Source organism: Oryctolagus cuniculus, chromosome 18 (assembly GCF_964237555.1).
Source record: "Oryctolagus cuniculus chromosome 18, mOryCun1.1, whole genome shotgun sequence".
Classification (NCBI taxonomy): Eukaryota; Metazoa; Chordata; class Mammalia; order Lagomorpha; family Leporidae; genus Oryctolagus; species Oryctolagus cuniculus.
Window position 1 is genome coordinate 69,426,841 of NC_091449.1, and position 16,175 is coordinate 69,443,015.

At 54.3% G+C, this 16,175-nt stretch overlaps 2 protein-coding genes across 6 annotated transcripts in view; both read left to right on the top strand.

The window, feature by feature from the left end:
- The window catches only part of SPIRE2 (spire type actin nucleation factor 2), a 29,686-nt gene extending 27,954 nt beyond the window's left edge, over positions 1-1,732 (top strand). For all 4 annotated transcript variants that reach the window (XM_051828943.2, XM_051828944.2, XM_017339565.3 and 1 more), the window contains 2 exons: positions 878-993; positions 1,352-1,732. In XM_051828943.2, coding sequence (XP_051684903.1) covers positions 878-993; positions 1,352-1,574 — 339 coding nt within the window. In that variant the 3' untranslated portion in view covers positions 1,575-1,732. The remainder of the gene's footprint in view (positions 1-877; positions 994-1,351) is intronic.
- Positions 1,733-2,218: 486 nt separating this feature from the next.
- The window catches only part of TCF25 (transcription factor 25), a 29,775-nt gene continuing 15,818 nt past the window's right edge, over positions 2,219-16,175 (top strand). For both annotated transcript variants that reach the window (XM_017339568.3, XM_070062866.1), the window contains exons 1-3: positions 2,219-4,929; positions 13,657-13,818; positions 15,513-15,587. In XM_017339568.3, coding sequence (XP_017195057.1) covers positions 4,741-4,929; positions 13,657-13,818; positions 15,513-15,587 — 426 coding nt within the window. In that variant the 5' untranslated portion in view covers positions 2,219-4,740. The remainder of the gene's footprint in view (positions 4,930-13,656; positions 13,819-15,512; positions 15,588-16,175) is intronic.

The following is a 16,175-nucleotide window of genomic DNA, read 5'->3' on the forward strand; positions in this document are numbered from 1 at the left end:
GTGGGACAGGGGATCACACACCTCACTCCTCGCCAGGCTCCACATCCATCACCTCCTCCCTCCCCCTTCCCTAAACTTTCTAAGACTGCAGTCTTTAAAGACCTCGTATGTATTTTGTTTTTCAAGAGTTATTTATTTGAAAGGTAGTGACACAGAGAGAGATTCCATCTACTAGTTCATTCCTCAAATGGCTGCAATGGCTGGGGCTGGGCTGGGCCAAAGCCAAGAGCCCAGAACTCCACCCTTGTCTCCCACAGAGGTGCAGGGGCCCAAGGACTTGGGCCATCTTCTGCTGCTTGCCCAGGCACATTAGCTGGCAGCTGGATCAGAAGTGGAGCAGCCAGGACCTAAACCAGTGGCAGCTTAACCTGCTGTGCCACGACGCTGCTCCTCCCCACCTTTTTAACATTCCATGTCAGGAGGCTCATGCCTTTGGGTGCTCTGCCACATCCTTGGCTGTTGCTGTTGGGGGATGCTTGAGCGCAGAGGTGCTCAGAGGTGATGGATAACAGCACTTCAGTGTGTGTCAGCCGTGCACTTCAGTTCACAAGCAGGACTCGGCTTCAGAGGGGCATCTACCACCACGATCCCTGCTTTGCATCCTGACTCCTGAAAAGGAAAACTGACCCCTCAGCAGTGTTACATGATTGAGCGCAGGGTATGACGCCATAACCTGTGTGCTACACAGAGGCACAGTGCCTGCTCCCTAGGAATCCCTGCCTGGATGAGCAGGAAATTCAGCTGGGTGTTCAGTGAGCAAACAGGAATACGCATCAGAGTGGAGGGTGGCCAGCAGTCCGGCCTCAGGGCCGGGGGACGGGTGTGCAGCTGGACTGCTGTGGGAGGGTGTCTTGTCCACCTGTCTTTTGTGTTGCAGATGAAGATGCCTTCCAAGAAGTTTGCACACATCCCTGTGTACACACTGGGCTTTGAGAGTTCTCAGAGGGCGTCGACTGCCAAAGCCTGGCCGACACAGAGGCGAGACGTCTTCCAGTGCGTTCTCCTTTGCTATGTGCCCGTGTGGCCTTGATGGGCAGGTTTTCATGGTGATGTGGGCACTCGGGCGATGAGGGCTGGACTCGTCTGCCTGAAGGGGCATTCCCAAAGAAATGGAACTCCTTGGCCATCGTTTTGAGACAGATCATGAGGGCTCTGGGTGATGGGAGACGGAGGGGCAGGGCCCAGGACTCACGTTCCCGTCAAGGGAGAGCCTCTACTGGGACGAACTGTGCGAGGCACATTCATTCCAAGAGTTGATGTGGATGCCTGCCGAAGGAGAGAATGGGGACCTGGGAAGGGGCGTGGGCTTGGCTCCTCTCCGTGACGGCCCTCTCCCGTCTGCCCTGTCCAGGTCTCTGCAGGGCCCACAGTGGCGGAGCGTGGAGGAGGAGTTCCCCCACATCTACACTCACGGCTGCGTCCTGAAGGATGTCTGCAGTGACTGCACCAGCTTTGTGGCCGATGTGGTGCGCTCCAGCCGCAAGAGTGTGGACGTCCTCAACACTACGCCACGCCGCAGCCGCCAGACCCAGTCCCTCTACATCGCTCACACCAGCGCTCTCGACTTCAAGTGATGGCCTCAGGCTGCCAGGCCCCCGGGCAGAAGCCCAGCTTGGTCCTGGGGTGCTGGGGCACAGCTGCCTCCCACGCTCCTGAGCTGCGCGTGTACATATATATGTACATATATACACATATACATTTATATAATATATACACACAGCCTATATTTATACACATTGTCTCCAGCTTTCATTTGTGGCTAGGCTCACCCCAGCCCCTCAAGATTCCTTGGGGAGGGGGCAGGGAAGACAACAGGGGAACGGGTTTTCTCACTGAGGAGGGAGCACAGAGGATTCTAGATCGTGGGTCTCCTCCCACTGACGCCACTGCCATGGCAGCTTCTCCCTGGCCGCACTTCCAAGTTGGAATGGGACACATGGATTCCCAGGTGTCCCACAAAGTCCCCGAGGCTGTCTGCTCTCAGACCCTGGCCTGGCATCCACAGCCCAGGCACCCTGCCCGGCCCAGCCCTGTTACACTCTGGTGCTGACCTCACGCACTGCTGGCCCAGAAGGCCCTGGTGGTACTGGGTGGTCCAGCTACAGAGGCAAGCAGTCCTGTGCACTGGCCTAATAAAGGTGACCTCCCAGTCTTCCATCTCAGGTATGCACATAGCACTTGCCCAGCTATAGCACTGGGCCCCTTCCCTTGGGGCCAAGTGGCCACCTGGGCTCAGCCGTCAAGGTGCCCCTCATGACATGAAGCACCAAGGCCTACTCGGGTCCACACAGCCCCAGCTGCCTCCTCTACCAGCTGCAAGTCCCTGGTCACGCTGGTCTGGGCTGTCACCCACACTGGCAGCACCTGCTAGTGCTCTGCCTGCTCACAAGGACCCAGGAGGTGAGTTCTGTCACCACTGCACCGACAGGTGAGGAAGCAGAGGCTCATGAGGTAAAGGAATTTGGCCACACGCTGACACCTCAGTGAGGCCTGTGCATTGCAATGATTTATAACAGGGCTACAGGAAAGAATGCTTTTCATTGGCTGGAGTCCAGGAAATTCAAATTAGAAAAAGAAAAATTGTATTTTAAAGGTAGAATTAGAGAGAGAGAGATCTTCCATCTGCCAGTTTCTTCCCCAAATGGTTTCAACAGCTGGGGCTGGACCAGGCCAAAGCCAAGAACCTAGAACTCCATCCAAGTCTCCCATGTGGATGGCAAAGGCCCAAGTACTTGAGCCACTTGCCGCTGCTTTCCTAGGTGTATTAGCAGGGAGCTGGATCAGAATTCAAGCGAAGCAGCCAGGACCTGGACTGGTGCTCATATGGGATGCCTGTGTTGCAGGAAGCAGTTTAATCTCCTACACCACACTGCTAGCCCCTTTCATTCTCTTAAAAATAATATCTATTATAAAAATAATAAAACAGGGGCTGGCGCTGTGGTGTAGTGGGTAGAGCCGCGCTTGCAGTGCCAGCATCCCACATGTGCGCCAGTTCGAGTCCCGGCTGTTCCACTTCCAATCCAGCTCTCTGCTATGGCCTGGGAAAGCAGCAGAAGATGGCCCAAGTCCTTGGGCCCCTGCACCCGTGTGGGAGACCTGGGGGAGGCTCCTGGCTTGGATCTGTACAGCTCCAGCCCTTGTGGCCATCTAGGGAGTGAACCAGTGGATGGAAGACCTCTCTCTCTCTCTCTCTCTCTGCCTCTCCTTCTCACCCTGTGTAACTCTGCCTTTCAAATAAATAAATAAATAAATCCTTAAAATAAAAATAATAATAAAAAAGGTTAAGCCACTGCTTGGGGTGCCTGCGTCCCATATTGGAGACGCTGGTTTGAGCCCTGGTTACCTCACATTTCTGACCCATGATGGCCAAGTACTTGGGTTCCTGCCTCTCATGAGGTAGACCTGAATGGAGTTCCTGGTTCCTGACAAGCCCTGTGGCGCCGGCATTTGGCCTAATGGCTCAGATGCCTCAGACCCCGCGCCAGATGCCGCAGTTTGGTTGCTGGCTCTGCCTCCCTACTCCAGCTTCTGCAGATGCAGATGCCACCACCTGGGAAGCCTGGACTGTGCTCCTGGCTCTGGGCTCCAGCCCAGCCCAGTCCTGGCCGCCACAGGCATCCGTAGATGGGAGCTCTGTCTTGCCCCAACCCTGGTACAGGAAGCTGCACAATCAGCCAACGGAACCAAGCCCTGCCTTGGCCTCATCTACCAGGTTTTGAGACAGGTGCCTCGGGCTCTTCAGAATCACGCTCTCCTAGATGAGGGCCAGGCCTGCAGCAGTGCAGGGGAAACCTGTCTGGAGCTGCTTATTAGGGAGGACACGGCGCAAGCTGGGCCCGATGCACTTCTCACTGTGTACACACCTCCGTCTTCTGCACTACACACTGGGATCCCCCAAGTAGCCATCGCAGGCCAGGCAAGAGGCCCACGTGACTTGGTCATCCACCTGCCCCGGGTGACACAAAACTGACAAGCAGCCTAAAGCCCCGCCGTGCGCACACACTCTGCTCAGCTCCCATCCGAGAAGCGCTCCAACTCCGGGCTGGGGCTGGGGCTCAGAGCCGAGAGCAGGCGCCACGACTCGCCCTGAACGCACACCCACGTCTCGGGCCTCTGACTTTCTTCCCCTGTGACAGAGCGGACAGCACCTGGCCCGGCGCTCCCCTCTGCGGTCGGGAGCCGCACGGCAACCCTGCCGCGGCCCCCACCGAGAGTCCGGGGCGGGGGCGGGGTCCTCGCTCGGGGCAACCCCGCGAGGCGAGCCGCGAGACTCGCCCTCGGCGTTCACGACAGCGAGCGCCAGGTCCCGGGGCCGCGCCGGCTTCGGCTCGGCCCACTTGCGGGAGGCGGGGCGCCGGCTCCGGGACGCTGACTCCCGTGAGGCGGGCGGAGAGGACTCCCGCAGGTGGGCCTCGGCTCCCGCGCTGCGTCACCCTGCGCCCTCAGATCTAGGGTCTCCACAGGGGTACGGGCCGCCTCAGAACCAGCAGCCGCGCCGGGAACACCTCCACCTGCCGGCAGATCTCGCCGCGCTGGGGCGCCGACTTCTCGCGAGAGCCCTCCCGGAAGCGCTTGCACCTTCGCTGACGCTGCTGGAGTGGACAGGAAGTTCCGGCGAGCCGCAGCGCGCAGACGCGACACGCCAGCCTCGCGCCAGCGCGCCGGGTGTGCGCAGGCGCGCCGCCCGCTCTCTTCTGCTCTTCCTTCTCTCTCTTCAGACGTCAGCGGCCGTTGGGTCCTATGTCGCGCCGGGCCCTCCGGAGGCTGAGGGGGGAACAGCGCGGCCAGGAACCCCTCGGGCCCGAAGCCCTGCGGTTCGACCTCGGTGAGGACGATGACGCGGAAGAAGGGCCAAAACGGAAACCGGGTGGCCGGCGCCCTGGGGGCGCAGGGAAGGAGGGCGTCCGAGTCAACAACCGGTTCGAGTTGGTGAGGAGCGGGGCGGCCGGGGGGGGGACCGGGGGAGGGCAGGCGGGGGGCGAGGCGGGGCTGCGGGGGCGGGCCCTTACGTCACGGGGCGGGGCCACCCTATGCTGTACTCGACGGAGGGGCGTGGCCAGGAGCTGAATGGGGGCGTGGCCTAGCGGCCCGGGGCGGGGTCAAGGGTGGGACCCAGCGAGAAGGGCGGTGTTACGGGGGCGGGGCCAGCCGATTCTGTGCTCTGTGGAGGGGGCGGGGCTAAGATGTGAGGGGGCGGGGTCAAGGGGCGGGGACGGTCTGCGGAGAGCAGGACCGGAGAGGGTGTTGGGTGAACAGGCAGGCTGGGCTGCAGCAGAGTGCGCAGGGTGCCACTTCTCTGGGTCTTGAGGCAGAGACAGCAGCCACCTGCTGGTCCACTCTCGATGCCCGCGAGCTGGGGCCTCGGTCCAGGTATTTCGTGTGCGTGGGAGGGTGTGGCCTCCCACGGTGCCTGTTAGCAGGAAGCTGAGCTGGGTGCGGAGTGCAGGGCTCCCACAGATGGGACATTAGGTCAGCATCTCAGAGCCCCTTCCACGTGCGTGATTCACACTCGTGTCTCCCTTTCATGCAAACGTTACCTACGCCGCCGGCTCTGGCCCAATGCGCTCCTTCAGTCGTCCTTGTCTCCAATGGAGGCCTCTCCATTCGTTCTGTGCTGGGGCCGGCCACCTGGATGGCATACCTGATCCTGATGTCTGTCTCTCGCTGGCTCACAGCCCACTTGCAGAGTTGGGGAGCTGCCCGTCCTTTCCCAGCCCCACTTCTGGTCCTGTCACTCTGCGTGGTGTTCTGAGCACACGCTGTCACAGCCCTCCCTGGCGGTACCCAGTGTGCCTGGAAGGCTCTTCCACTTGGTCTCTTTCTCAGCTCGCTCTCGGCCATGCCTGCTGCCGGAAACTCTCCCCAGACATTGACACACGTCTGACCCCCGACCGCCCCTTGGCTTGGCTTAGGTGCCGCCTGCCGGCTCATGCCTGGCTTTGCCACCTGATTTAAAATCGCAGTCAGGGCAGGTGTTGGCTCAGAGATTGGGGCGTGACTTTGAACTCCCCCTCAGAGTGCCTGGTTCTCAGCTTGGCTTCTGCACCTCGGATCCAGCAGCATTTCTGCTGACGCACACCCTGGGAGTGGGCAGAGAATGGCCAAATCCTGGGGCTCCTGCCACCCATGTGGGAGACCCAGATTGAATTCAAAGCTCTGTGCTCACTGCACCCATTGTCACCTTGTAGCTCTGATGTCCTCACTGCTGGCCCTTGTCACCTTGTAGCTCTGATGTCCTCACTGCCTTTGTCACCTTGTAGCTCTGACTGCTCACTGCAGCCGTTGTCACCTTGTAGCTCTGATGTCCTTTGGCCTGACCCAGACCTGGCTGTTGGAGGTATTTAGGGAGTGAACCGTGGATGGAAGATCTTCGCTCTCCATCACTGTCTGCCTCAATAACTTTTTTTAAAAACTGCAGTCACTGCTGTTCTCCCATCTCTTTTTCTGGTCTTCTTTTCCGCTGAAGTTTATTACTGAACACACTTAATAGACTGTCTATTCCACTTACTTTATATCAATTGTATCCTACAGTGGAGTATCAGCATCATGAAAACAGAAACTCTTATTTGTAAATGTGTCCCCACTTCCCAGGAGGCCTACACATAGTTACTGTGTAGTCTTAGATAAATAGTATCTGTGCAGGCTAGAGTGCTGCCTGTGGATCCGGCTCCACCCCTTCACAGATGGGAGAACTTGAACAAGATACTTAATGAAACTTTGGGCATGTTATTGTTAACCTTAGGTACTGTCAGGATTAAATCCACTAAAGTGTATAGCCTTTAGTGCATCCTGGGCGTGTGGTCAGACCAGACATAATACGATAAACTGAGTCAAGAGAACAAAAGAACTTCCCTAGAAATGTGCAGTCCTGAGTGCCTTACTCAAAAACACGTCTAGGGACTGGTGATGGCTTCCTGGGGAGGAGGCAGAGCACAAATGGGGGTCTGGTGTCCATCCTACAGAGTCACCTTGTAGTCCGACTGTGCTCACTGCAGCCATTGTCACCTTGTAGTCTGACTGTGCTCACTGCAGCCCTTGTCACCTTGTAGTCCGACTGTGCTCACTGCAGCCCTTGTCACCTTGTAGTCCGACTGTGCTCACTGCAGCCATTGTCCCCTGTAGCTCCGGCTGTGCTCACTGCAGCCATTGTCCCCTTGTAGCTCCGGTTGTGCTCACTGCAGCCATTGTCCCCTTGTAGCTCCGGCTGTGCTCACTGCAGCCATTGTCCCCTTGTAGCTCCGGCTGCGCTCACTGCAGCCATTGTCCCCTTGTAGCTCCGGCTGTGCTCACTGCAGCCATTGTCCCCTTGTAGCTCCGGCTGCGCTCACTGCTGGTCCATTGTCCCCTTGTAGCTCCAACTGCGCTCACTGCTGGCCCTTGTCACCTTGTAGCTCTGACTGTGCTCACTGCTGGTCCGTTGTCACCTTGTAGCTCTGATGTCCTCTTTCTCTCTGTCATTCTGCCTTTCAAATAAATAAAAATCAGCTTAGTTGAAGTATAATCTGTGTGTAATAAAAGACACCCATTTAAAGTGTATGGTTTGAGTTTGACAGCTGTGCAGTAGACCAGTGTCACCACCACCACTGAGTTATAGAAGGTTTTATCATTGTTTTTCGCCTGTGTCCCCACTTTCTGTCAGTGGGAGGTGCCTTTTTGGGGTTCATGTATGAGGAGTTGTTCTTGTGCCCCTGCGATCTGTCTGTTGGTGAGAGGTGCCTTTTCCAGGTTCGTATGTGAGTTCTTCCTAGCCCGTGCCCCCGCTGTATGTCAGTGAAAAGTGCCTTTTCCAGGTTCCGTGTGTGAGGAGTTGCTTCCAGCCCGTGCCCCCGCTGTATGTCTGTTGGTGAGAGGTGCTATTTCCGGGGTCCGTGTGCAGTTGTGCAGAATTGCTCTCTGCGTCTGACAGCTCTTGCTCATCGTATGCTTGTGAGATCGACTCTTTCTGTGGTGTTCCGGCTTGTCCCTCTGCTGCGGAGCAGTCACACACTGTGCACATACCACATGTTCGTCCATTTACTTTGTGGTCGATGCCTGTGTTATTTCAAGTGTGGGGTATTAGGACTAAAGCTGTGTGAACATTTGTATAGAAGTCTTTATTTTCTGTTCGACTGAACACCTGGGACGTGAAGAGACTGCAGACCCTTCTCTGAGGCGAAGGCAGCCTTGCCCAGCCTGTCTCTCTGTACTGGGCACTGCCAGTCTTGCAGTCAGGCGTTCTGTGGCTGTGCAGTGCCATCTCTTTTTGTTTATTTGCATTTCCCTGGCCATTTGTTTATCTTACGTGAAGTGCCTCTTCACATTTCTTTGCCCATTTTTATGTGATTGTCTTCCTATTACTATTTAATAGGAACTCTATGTGTATTTTAATGCATGTTTTGTGTCAGATGTGTGTATGGTGGATATTTGCCCCCAGTAATACTGCAAGTGAAAAACAGCTGATTGAAAATACTGGTGGTGGGTCTGGTGGTGAACTGGGTAAGCCATTTCTTGCCACACTGGAATCCCATTTTGGGGCACTAGTCGCTGCTCCATTTCTGATCCAGCTCCCTGCTGATGCACCTCGGAAGGCAGCACAAGATGACTCAAGTGGGCCACCGCCACCCGTGTCGGGGATCCGGATGGAGCTCCTGGCTCCTGGTGTCAGCCTGGCCCAGACCTAGCTGTTGAGGCCATTTAGGGAGTGAACCAGCAGACAAGATCTTCCTCTGTCTCCCTCTCTGTTGCTCTGCCTTCAAGTAATTAAATACATGCATCTTTATAAAGTATGTATTGGGGGGTGGGTGTTTTAGGTGTTTTATGCATTCCTTTTTTTTTTTTTTTTTTTTAAGATTTATTTATTTGGCCGGCGCCGCGGCTCACTAGGCTAATCCTCCGCCTAGCGGCGCCGGCACACCGGGTTCTAGTCCCGGTTGGGGCGCTGGATTCTGTCCCAGTTGCCCCTCTTCCAGGCCAGCTCTCTGCTGTGGCCAGGGAGTGCAGTGGAGGATGGCCCAGGTGCTTGGGCCCTGCACCCCATGGGAGACCAGGAAAAAGCACCTGGCTCCTGGCTCCTGCCATCGGATCAGCGCGGTGTGCCGGCCGCAGCGCGCCGGCCGCGGCGGCCATTGGAGGGTGAACCAACGGCAAAAAGGAAGACCTTTCTCTCTGTCCCTCTCTCTCACTGTCCACTCTGCCTGTCAAAAAAAAAAAAAAAATTTATTTATTTGTTTACAAGTCAGAGTTACACAGAGAGGAGAGGCAGAGAGAAAAGAGAGAGGTCTTCCATCCGATGGTCCACTCCCCAATTGGCTACAATGGCCAGAGCTGCGCTGATCCGAAGCAGGAGCCAGGAGCTTCTTCCGGGTCTTCCAGATGAGTGCAGGGGCCCAAGGACTTGGGCCATCTTCTACTGCTTTCCCAGGCCAAAGCAGAGAGCTGGATGGGAAATGGAGCAGCCAGGACTCAAACTGGTGCCCATATGGGATGCTGGTGCTTCAGGCTAGGGTGTTAACCCACTTGTGCCACAGTGCTGGCCCCTATGCATTCCTTGACACCTTTGGGGACTCCTGCATCCCATGCCAGTCCTGGCTCTGCTCCCGATTCTGTCTTCCTGCTGACGTACGTCCTGGGAGGCAGCAGGTGATGCCTTCCACCCATGTTGGAGACCTGGATGGAGTTCCAGACTCCTGGTTTTGACCTTGCCCAGCCTCAGCCATTGTTGCCATTTGGGGAGTAAACCAGTGGATGGAAGACCTCTATGTCTGCCTCTGCCTTTCAAATTCAAAAAAATTAAATAAAAATTTTGTAGAATAGAACTGTCAACTCAAATTTAACCCTTTTAATGTATATCATGGTGATTTTAGTGTATTAAGAATTCAGTCATTTACTGTATAAATATGTGCATTCCCTATGCTGCTTTAGACCCTTCCATCTTTGAAGGACCAGCCATTCATTCTGCAAAGAACGGATACGTACTCATTCCAGATAGGGCTGTGCCTCCTGCCCTCAGGTCTCAGTCCTCCTCGCTGTCTAGGCACTGTCCACCTGCGTGGGATCCCAGGTAGTATGTCACAGACTGGGGGCCCACTTCACAGAAAAGGGGATGCAGGCGTGAGCCCACAGCTTTGCTCTTCCTGGAAACTGTTGGCTGGATACAGCTGTGGAACAGTCGTTGAAGGCACAGTTTTAAAGCTTTACAGTCAGTTGCGGGTTTGTCTGTTTTCTTCTCAGTTTCTTCTTCTTGGATTTGTAAAGCTTCACCTGTACCTTCAACGGGCTGTTCCTCAGTTCTGTCCAGTCAGGGTTCCCAGTCCCAGCTCCGTGCTGAATCACATCCTGGGAGGCAGCAGAGATGGCTGGAATAGTCGGGTCCCTGCCACCCACATAGGAGACTCGGGTTTTGTCTGTTTCTCTGCCTCTCAAATGACAAAAATTTAAAAAACACCTCAGATATTGAAGGATAAATTTAGTGAAAAATACAGAATATCTCTGTACTGAAAAACACAAGTATTGCTGGGAACAGTGACAGCACATGTGAGGGGAAAGACGTCCATGTTCAGGGACTAGAAGACTGGCATCGTCAGAATGTCATTTCCCCAGGTTGGTCGAGTCCAGTCCTTCTTAGTCTACAGACTGCAGAGCAGGCTCTGTGGTCAGGCTGATCATACAGTTCACATGGGAATGCAGAAGATCTGGCGTGGCCAAGACACCCCTCAGAAAACTCCACCTGGTTTCCAGGCTCGGTAAAGCATCAGGATGGTGTGGTGTTAGCAGAAACGTGGACAGATAGAGCAGCGCAGCAGAACTGGTAATTCAGAAACAGGTCCAGTGGTTAAGAAGCTGCTAGGACACCCACGTCCCATAGAGGAGTGTCTGGGTTCGAGTTCTACTTCTCTTGCTTGCTTTAAGATTGATTGATTGATTGATTGATTTGAAAGGCATAGTTAGCGGGGGGGAGGGTGGGCAGGAGTCTTCCATCCACTGGTTCACTCCCCAAATAGCTGTAACAGCTGGAGTTGCGCTGATCCAAAGTCAGGAGCTTCCTCCGGGTCACCCATGTGGGTGCAGGGTCCCAAGGACTTGGGCCATCTTCTGCTTTCCCGGGCCATAGCAGAGAGCTGGATCAGAAGTGGAGCAGCCAGGTCTCCAACCAGCGCCCATTGGGGATGCTGGTACTGCAAGTGGTGGCTTTACCTGCTAAGCCACAATGCCGGCCCAGGGACACAACATCTTGACTCAGGCATCTTAAACGCATGCCCCAAAGCGGTGGTTAGGAGAAGTTTCTAGGGCAGTTCCCACAGAGGCCCGTGTGTGTGTGAAGGTTCGTTCTTCAGAGCCTCCTGGCTCGTTTTGGCAGGTAGGGTTGGACAGATGTGGCTCTGCTTTGATACAGCTTTCACAGTGGCTAGTAAGATTTATCTCGAGGTGACTGACGCCACCTGCTGGTGGAGGCCAGCATAGGTGGCAATGAATCATGCGCTGTCAGCGGAACTGCTTAGAGACGTGCCTGTGTGTACAGCATCATTGTTTGAATTAGCTTTAGCTCGACATTTATTTATTATCATTTTAAAAATATTTTATTCCTGTTTATGGCTTGTCTCTCCTTTTTTAAAAAAAGATATTTATTTTATTTATTTGAAAAGTTTCAGAGAGAGGTCTTTCATCCATTGGTTCACTCCCTTCATGGCTGCTGCAGCTGAAGCTGAGCCGATCTGAAGCCAGGAGCCAGGAGCTTCTTGCAGGTCTTACACATGGGTGCAGGAGCCCAAGGACTTGGGCCATCTTCTACTGCCTTTGTGGGTGCATCAGGAGGGAGCTGGATCAGAAGAAGTGGAGCAGCCAAGACTTGAACCAGCACCCATATGGAATGCTGGTGCCACAGGCTGGGGCTTTAACCTGGTGTGCCACAGCGCTGGCCCCGACTATTTATTTACTTATTTATTGAAAATAGAGACAGACAGGTGATCTTCCATGTGCTGGTTCACTCTCTAAATGGTAGTATAGCCAGGTCTGGGCCAGGCCAAAGCCAGGAGCCTAGTACTCTATCCATGTCTCCCACATGTGTGCAGGTGCCCAGCGCTTGGGCGTCTTCACTGCTTTCCCAGGCCGTTAGCAGGGAGCTGGCTTGGAAGTGAAGTAGCCGAGACTCTACTGGCAGTCTGATACAGGATGCCAGCTTTGCAGTGGCAGCCAGGAAAGAACAGCAGTGGCATTTGCCTTTCATCCCCATCAACGAAGTCACCATGGAAAGCTGATCCCACTTCTATTTTAAAACTCTCTCAGGGTTGCAAGGGTTGGAGTTGATTTCATTCTTATTTTTTGAGCTTTATATTTTCCAAATGTTCTAAATTGAATATAAAGTTGCCTTTATCTATTTCTGCACCTCCCAGTTGATGTGCTGGTTTGTGAGTGTTATCGGCCTTTCGTTTATTTGCTGAAGTACTGAAACTTTCCTCATGACTTGCGCCCTTCCCTGTTGTCCCACTGCCTGTCTCCCCTCCCGAGAGGGTGTGTCCCTCCATTCAGCGCCATGCTGCTTAGATTTACTCGTGTGTGTGTGTGTGTGCGCGCGCGCGCGTGTGCATGCCCGTCTGCCCAGCTGTGGCTCACTCATTCTCACTGCTGTTTGGGGCTCCACTGGTTTCCATGTGCAGTCTGCCCTCCATGTCTGTGGATTCAACCACCAGGGAGCAGAAATAATGAGAAAGAAATGCAAGTACAGACTTTCCGTATTTTCTCCCTAAAGGATGCAGCGTAACAGCATTCACACAGTGCTTACGTTACGTTAGCGATGATTTACAAAAGACAAAGGCATGTACATGGGTTATGTGTAAATCTGCGCCATTTTATGTAAGAGACTAGAGAATCTGCGATGCCAGTGTCCCCAGGCCCACAGATGCTGAGAGACAACTGTGACTCCTGTCATCACAGTCTGTGGGCAGGTGGGTCCTCACTGCGTCCTGCGTGCCACTGTACACGAGCTGAGGATTGCATAGGAAGAAGGACTCCAGTGCCCTGGCTGAGCCACGCATTTTAACTTTCACCTTGGGGTGGTGCTCAGTGAATGGGGCGACCGTGGTGCTGCTTCGCTGTGTCATCCTTGAAGGCAGAGAACACCGAGTCTCTCAGGGGGCCCCTGACTGAGGCACCCTGAGCCAGAACTTGCTAGAGGGGCCGGCGCTTGGCGCAGCGGGTTAACGCCCTGGCCTGGAGCGCCGGCATCCCATAAGGGCTCCGGTTCGAGTCCCAGCTGCTCCACTTCTGATCCAGCTCTGTGCTATGGCCTGGGAAAGCAATAGAAGATGGCCCAAGTCCTTGGGCCCCTGCACCCGCGTGGGAGCCCAGAAGAAGCTCCTGGCTTCGGATCAGCACAGCTCTGGCCGTTGCTGCCAATTGGGGAGTGAACTGATGGTTGGAAGACCTCTCTCTCTCTCTCTCTCCTCTCCTCCCCTCCCCTTGCCTTCCCTCCCCTCCCCTCCCCTCCCCTCCCCCTCTCTTCTCTCTCTATATAACTCTGACTTTCAAATAAATAAATCTTTAAAAAAAAAAAAAAAACTTGCTAGAAATAGAAAGCTCAGAACTCTCTTGGCTGTGCCTTCTCTGCATTCACATCTGCCATTCACATCATGACTGCTTTGTCAGGCAAAGCCCTTGTTCCTGTCCAACCTGTTTTTCCAGATCCACATTGAGGACCTGGAGGATGACCCCGTGGGAAATGGAGACAGGTCTGGCTGTGCCCTGGCAGACTCCATGGCATCAGGGAACAAAGCAAGGGCTCAACACGGAAGCACAGAGCCCAGAAGAGATGCAGAAGTGGCCAAGGCAGTGCCTCCAGAGCAGGTATGAGAGACCACGGGCCGGTGTCAGAGAGCAGGGCCGCCGGGCATCCAGCCATACCTGCTGTGCTCGCATTTTCTGAGCTGGATGCTGTTCACTGCCCAGTTCCCCTGATGAGAATTGCATGAAATACCCAAGACCAGTAGTGACATCAGGGTGCCTGGGTCTGCGCAGCAGTTTGTGTCCACGTGTGGCATGTCCTCCTGACTGTGGGCCGTCGGCCTGGGTGCTGGGAGGAATGTGCATCACGCCACAGAGGAGGGTCCTTGAAGAACGGGGGTCTTCCCACTGGATCCCTACAGGAGGGGTTTTTAAGTTTGTGTGTGTGCTTTTTTTTTTTTTTTTTAATCTTTATTTATTTACTTGAAAGACAGAGATTTACTGTCTGCTGGTTCACTCCCTAGATACCAGGGCTACGCCAGGCCAAAACCAAGTGCTGGGAACTCAGTTCAAGTCTCATGTGACAGAAAGGAGTGCCTCTACTTGAGCCATCACTTGCTGTCTCCAGGAATGTACATTAGCTGGAGTCAGGAGCCAGAGCCCAGGACTGAGCCCAGGACTGAGCCCGGCACCTGGTGTGGGACACGGGCATCTTGGTCACTGGGCCAGATGCCAGCTCCTGAGGGAGGTTTCCTCTTTGATCCCGAAGATGTTCACTTGGAGCCTTCTGGTCCCTGCAGATGAATCTGTGTGCCCCAGGACCAGTAGACATGGGAGCACTGACCCAGAGAGCCAAGCAGGCCCCTAGTTACGGTTGGGGTCTTGATAGGCGGACTTAGAAGGAGCAGACCAGGTGCAGGTAGGAGAGTGAGGGCAGAGGCACAGGGGGTCATAGTGAGACAGCCTTGGCACAGCAGGGCCCTCGTGTCCACCATGGCTGTGCTGTGGCAGGGAGTGACTGACAGGGTGATAAAAGAGAGCTGGAGGGTTGGTGGGAGGGTGGGTAGGTAAGTGGCCGTGAGCCACTGTGAGGTTGGGCTGAACTGTAAGCTCAGGGGTAGCCCACAGCCCATCAAGAAAGGGTCAGGGACGGGGTACCACTGCTGTGGCATAGTAGACTAAGCCTCCACCTCTGCGTGTGGTGCCAGCATCCCATATGGGCACCGTTCCTTATTCCAGCTGCTCCTGTTCCGATCCAGCTCACTGCTATGGCCTGGGAAAGCAATGGAAAATGACCCAAGTGCTTGGGCCCCTGTACCCATGTGGGAGACCTGGGGGAAGCTCCTAGCTCTTGGCTTTAGATTGTCCCAGCTCCAGCCATTGCAGCCATTTGAGGAGTGATCTAGCAGATGGAAGACCTTTCTGTCTCTCTCTGTAACTTACCTCTCAAATAAATAAATAAAACCTTTCATGTATGTATGTGTATATATATATATACACACATATATATATGAAAGAAAGGGTGGGAGAGAAAGGCCACACTGTCGCATCAAAGGATACGACTTGAAGGGACTTGAAGGGACGTCCCGGGTGGGGAGGGAGGGGAGATGGATAGATAATCATGTTCAAATGGAGATTGCTGGTGCTCTGCCTCACAATAAACACACAAATAATCCTTTTTGAACCCTGATTACCTCCTCTGGTGCTTTAAAACAAGAAACAAGCAGAGGAGGGGGAATTGAGCTTGCCGCTTTGGTTGTCAGTTTCTGAGGTTGTGCTTCTCTTTCCACTGGTTCACATGTGCCTCTTCCATTTAGTCTCATGCAAGTAGCAAACTCCGAAAGAAGAAAAAGAAACAGAAAAATAAGAAAACCGGCACAGGAGAGACTTCGGTACGTGTGTCAGGCTTGGCTTTGGCTCGTCCTCTGCCTGTTTCCTGCAGCCGTGGTGAAAGAAGTTGGTTTTTTGTCACCATTAGGAGTGTGGTTGCTCAGGAGGTCAGGGAGGAGGAGCTTAGCTCCTGTTGCTTCTGTCTTTGTTCCCTTCTTTCTGTGTGTCCAGCACGCGTTAGGAATCGTGTCCTTGTGACAGAGGGGCTTTGGCAGGACCGTTGCCCATCACCCTGGGTGATGCTCACCTCTGTCCCCTTTACTCGCCCTGACGGACTGAGTGGTGGGGCGTGGGAACCACCTGGCTGTCCCCAGGAAGTCTGTTTCCAAGACTGTGTGTCCTCGTCTGTCCCGACAGCTCAGCTGGGTTGGGAAGTCCCCACGCGAGCAGCCTGCGTATAAGGCTAGCAGCCTCGTCTGTGACCCGAGGGTTTGCAGGGTTCTGTGATTCTCTTCTGAGCTTGCTCATGCAAAACACCTTTTGTTTTTGTCTAAATATATGTCTGTCATAGAATGTTTAAAGTACCCTGTTCTTTAGGAAGTAAATACAGCTTAGTAATTCTTATAAAAATCACTTGGGTATTATTTTAA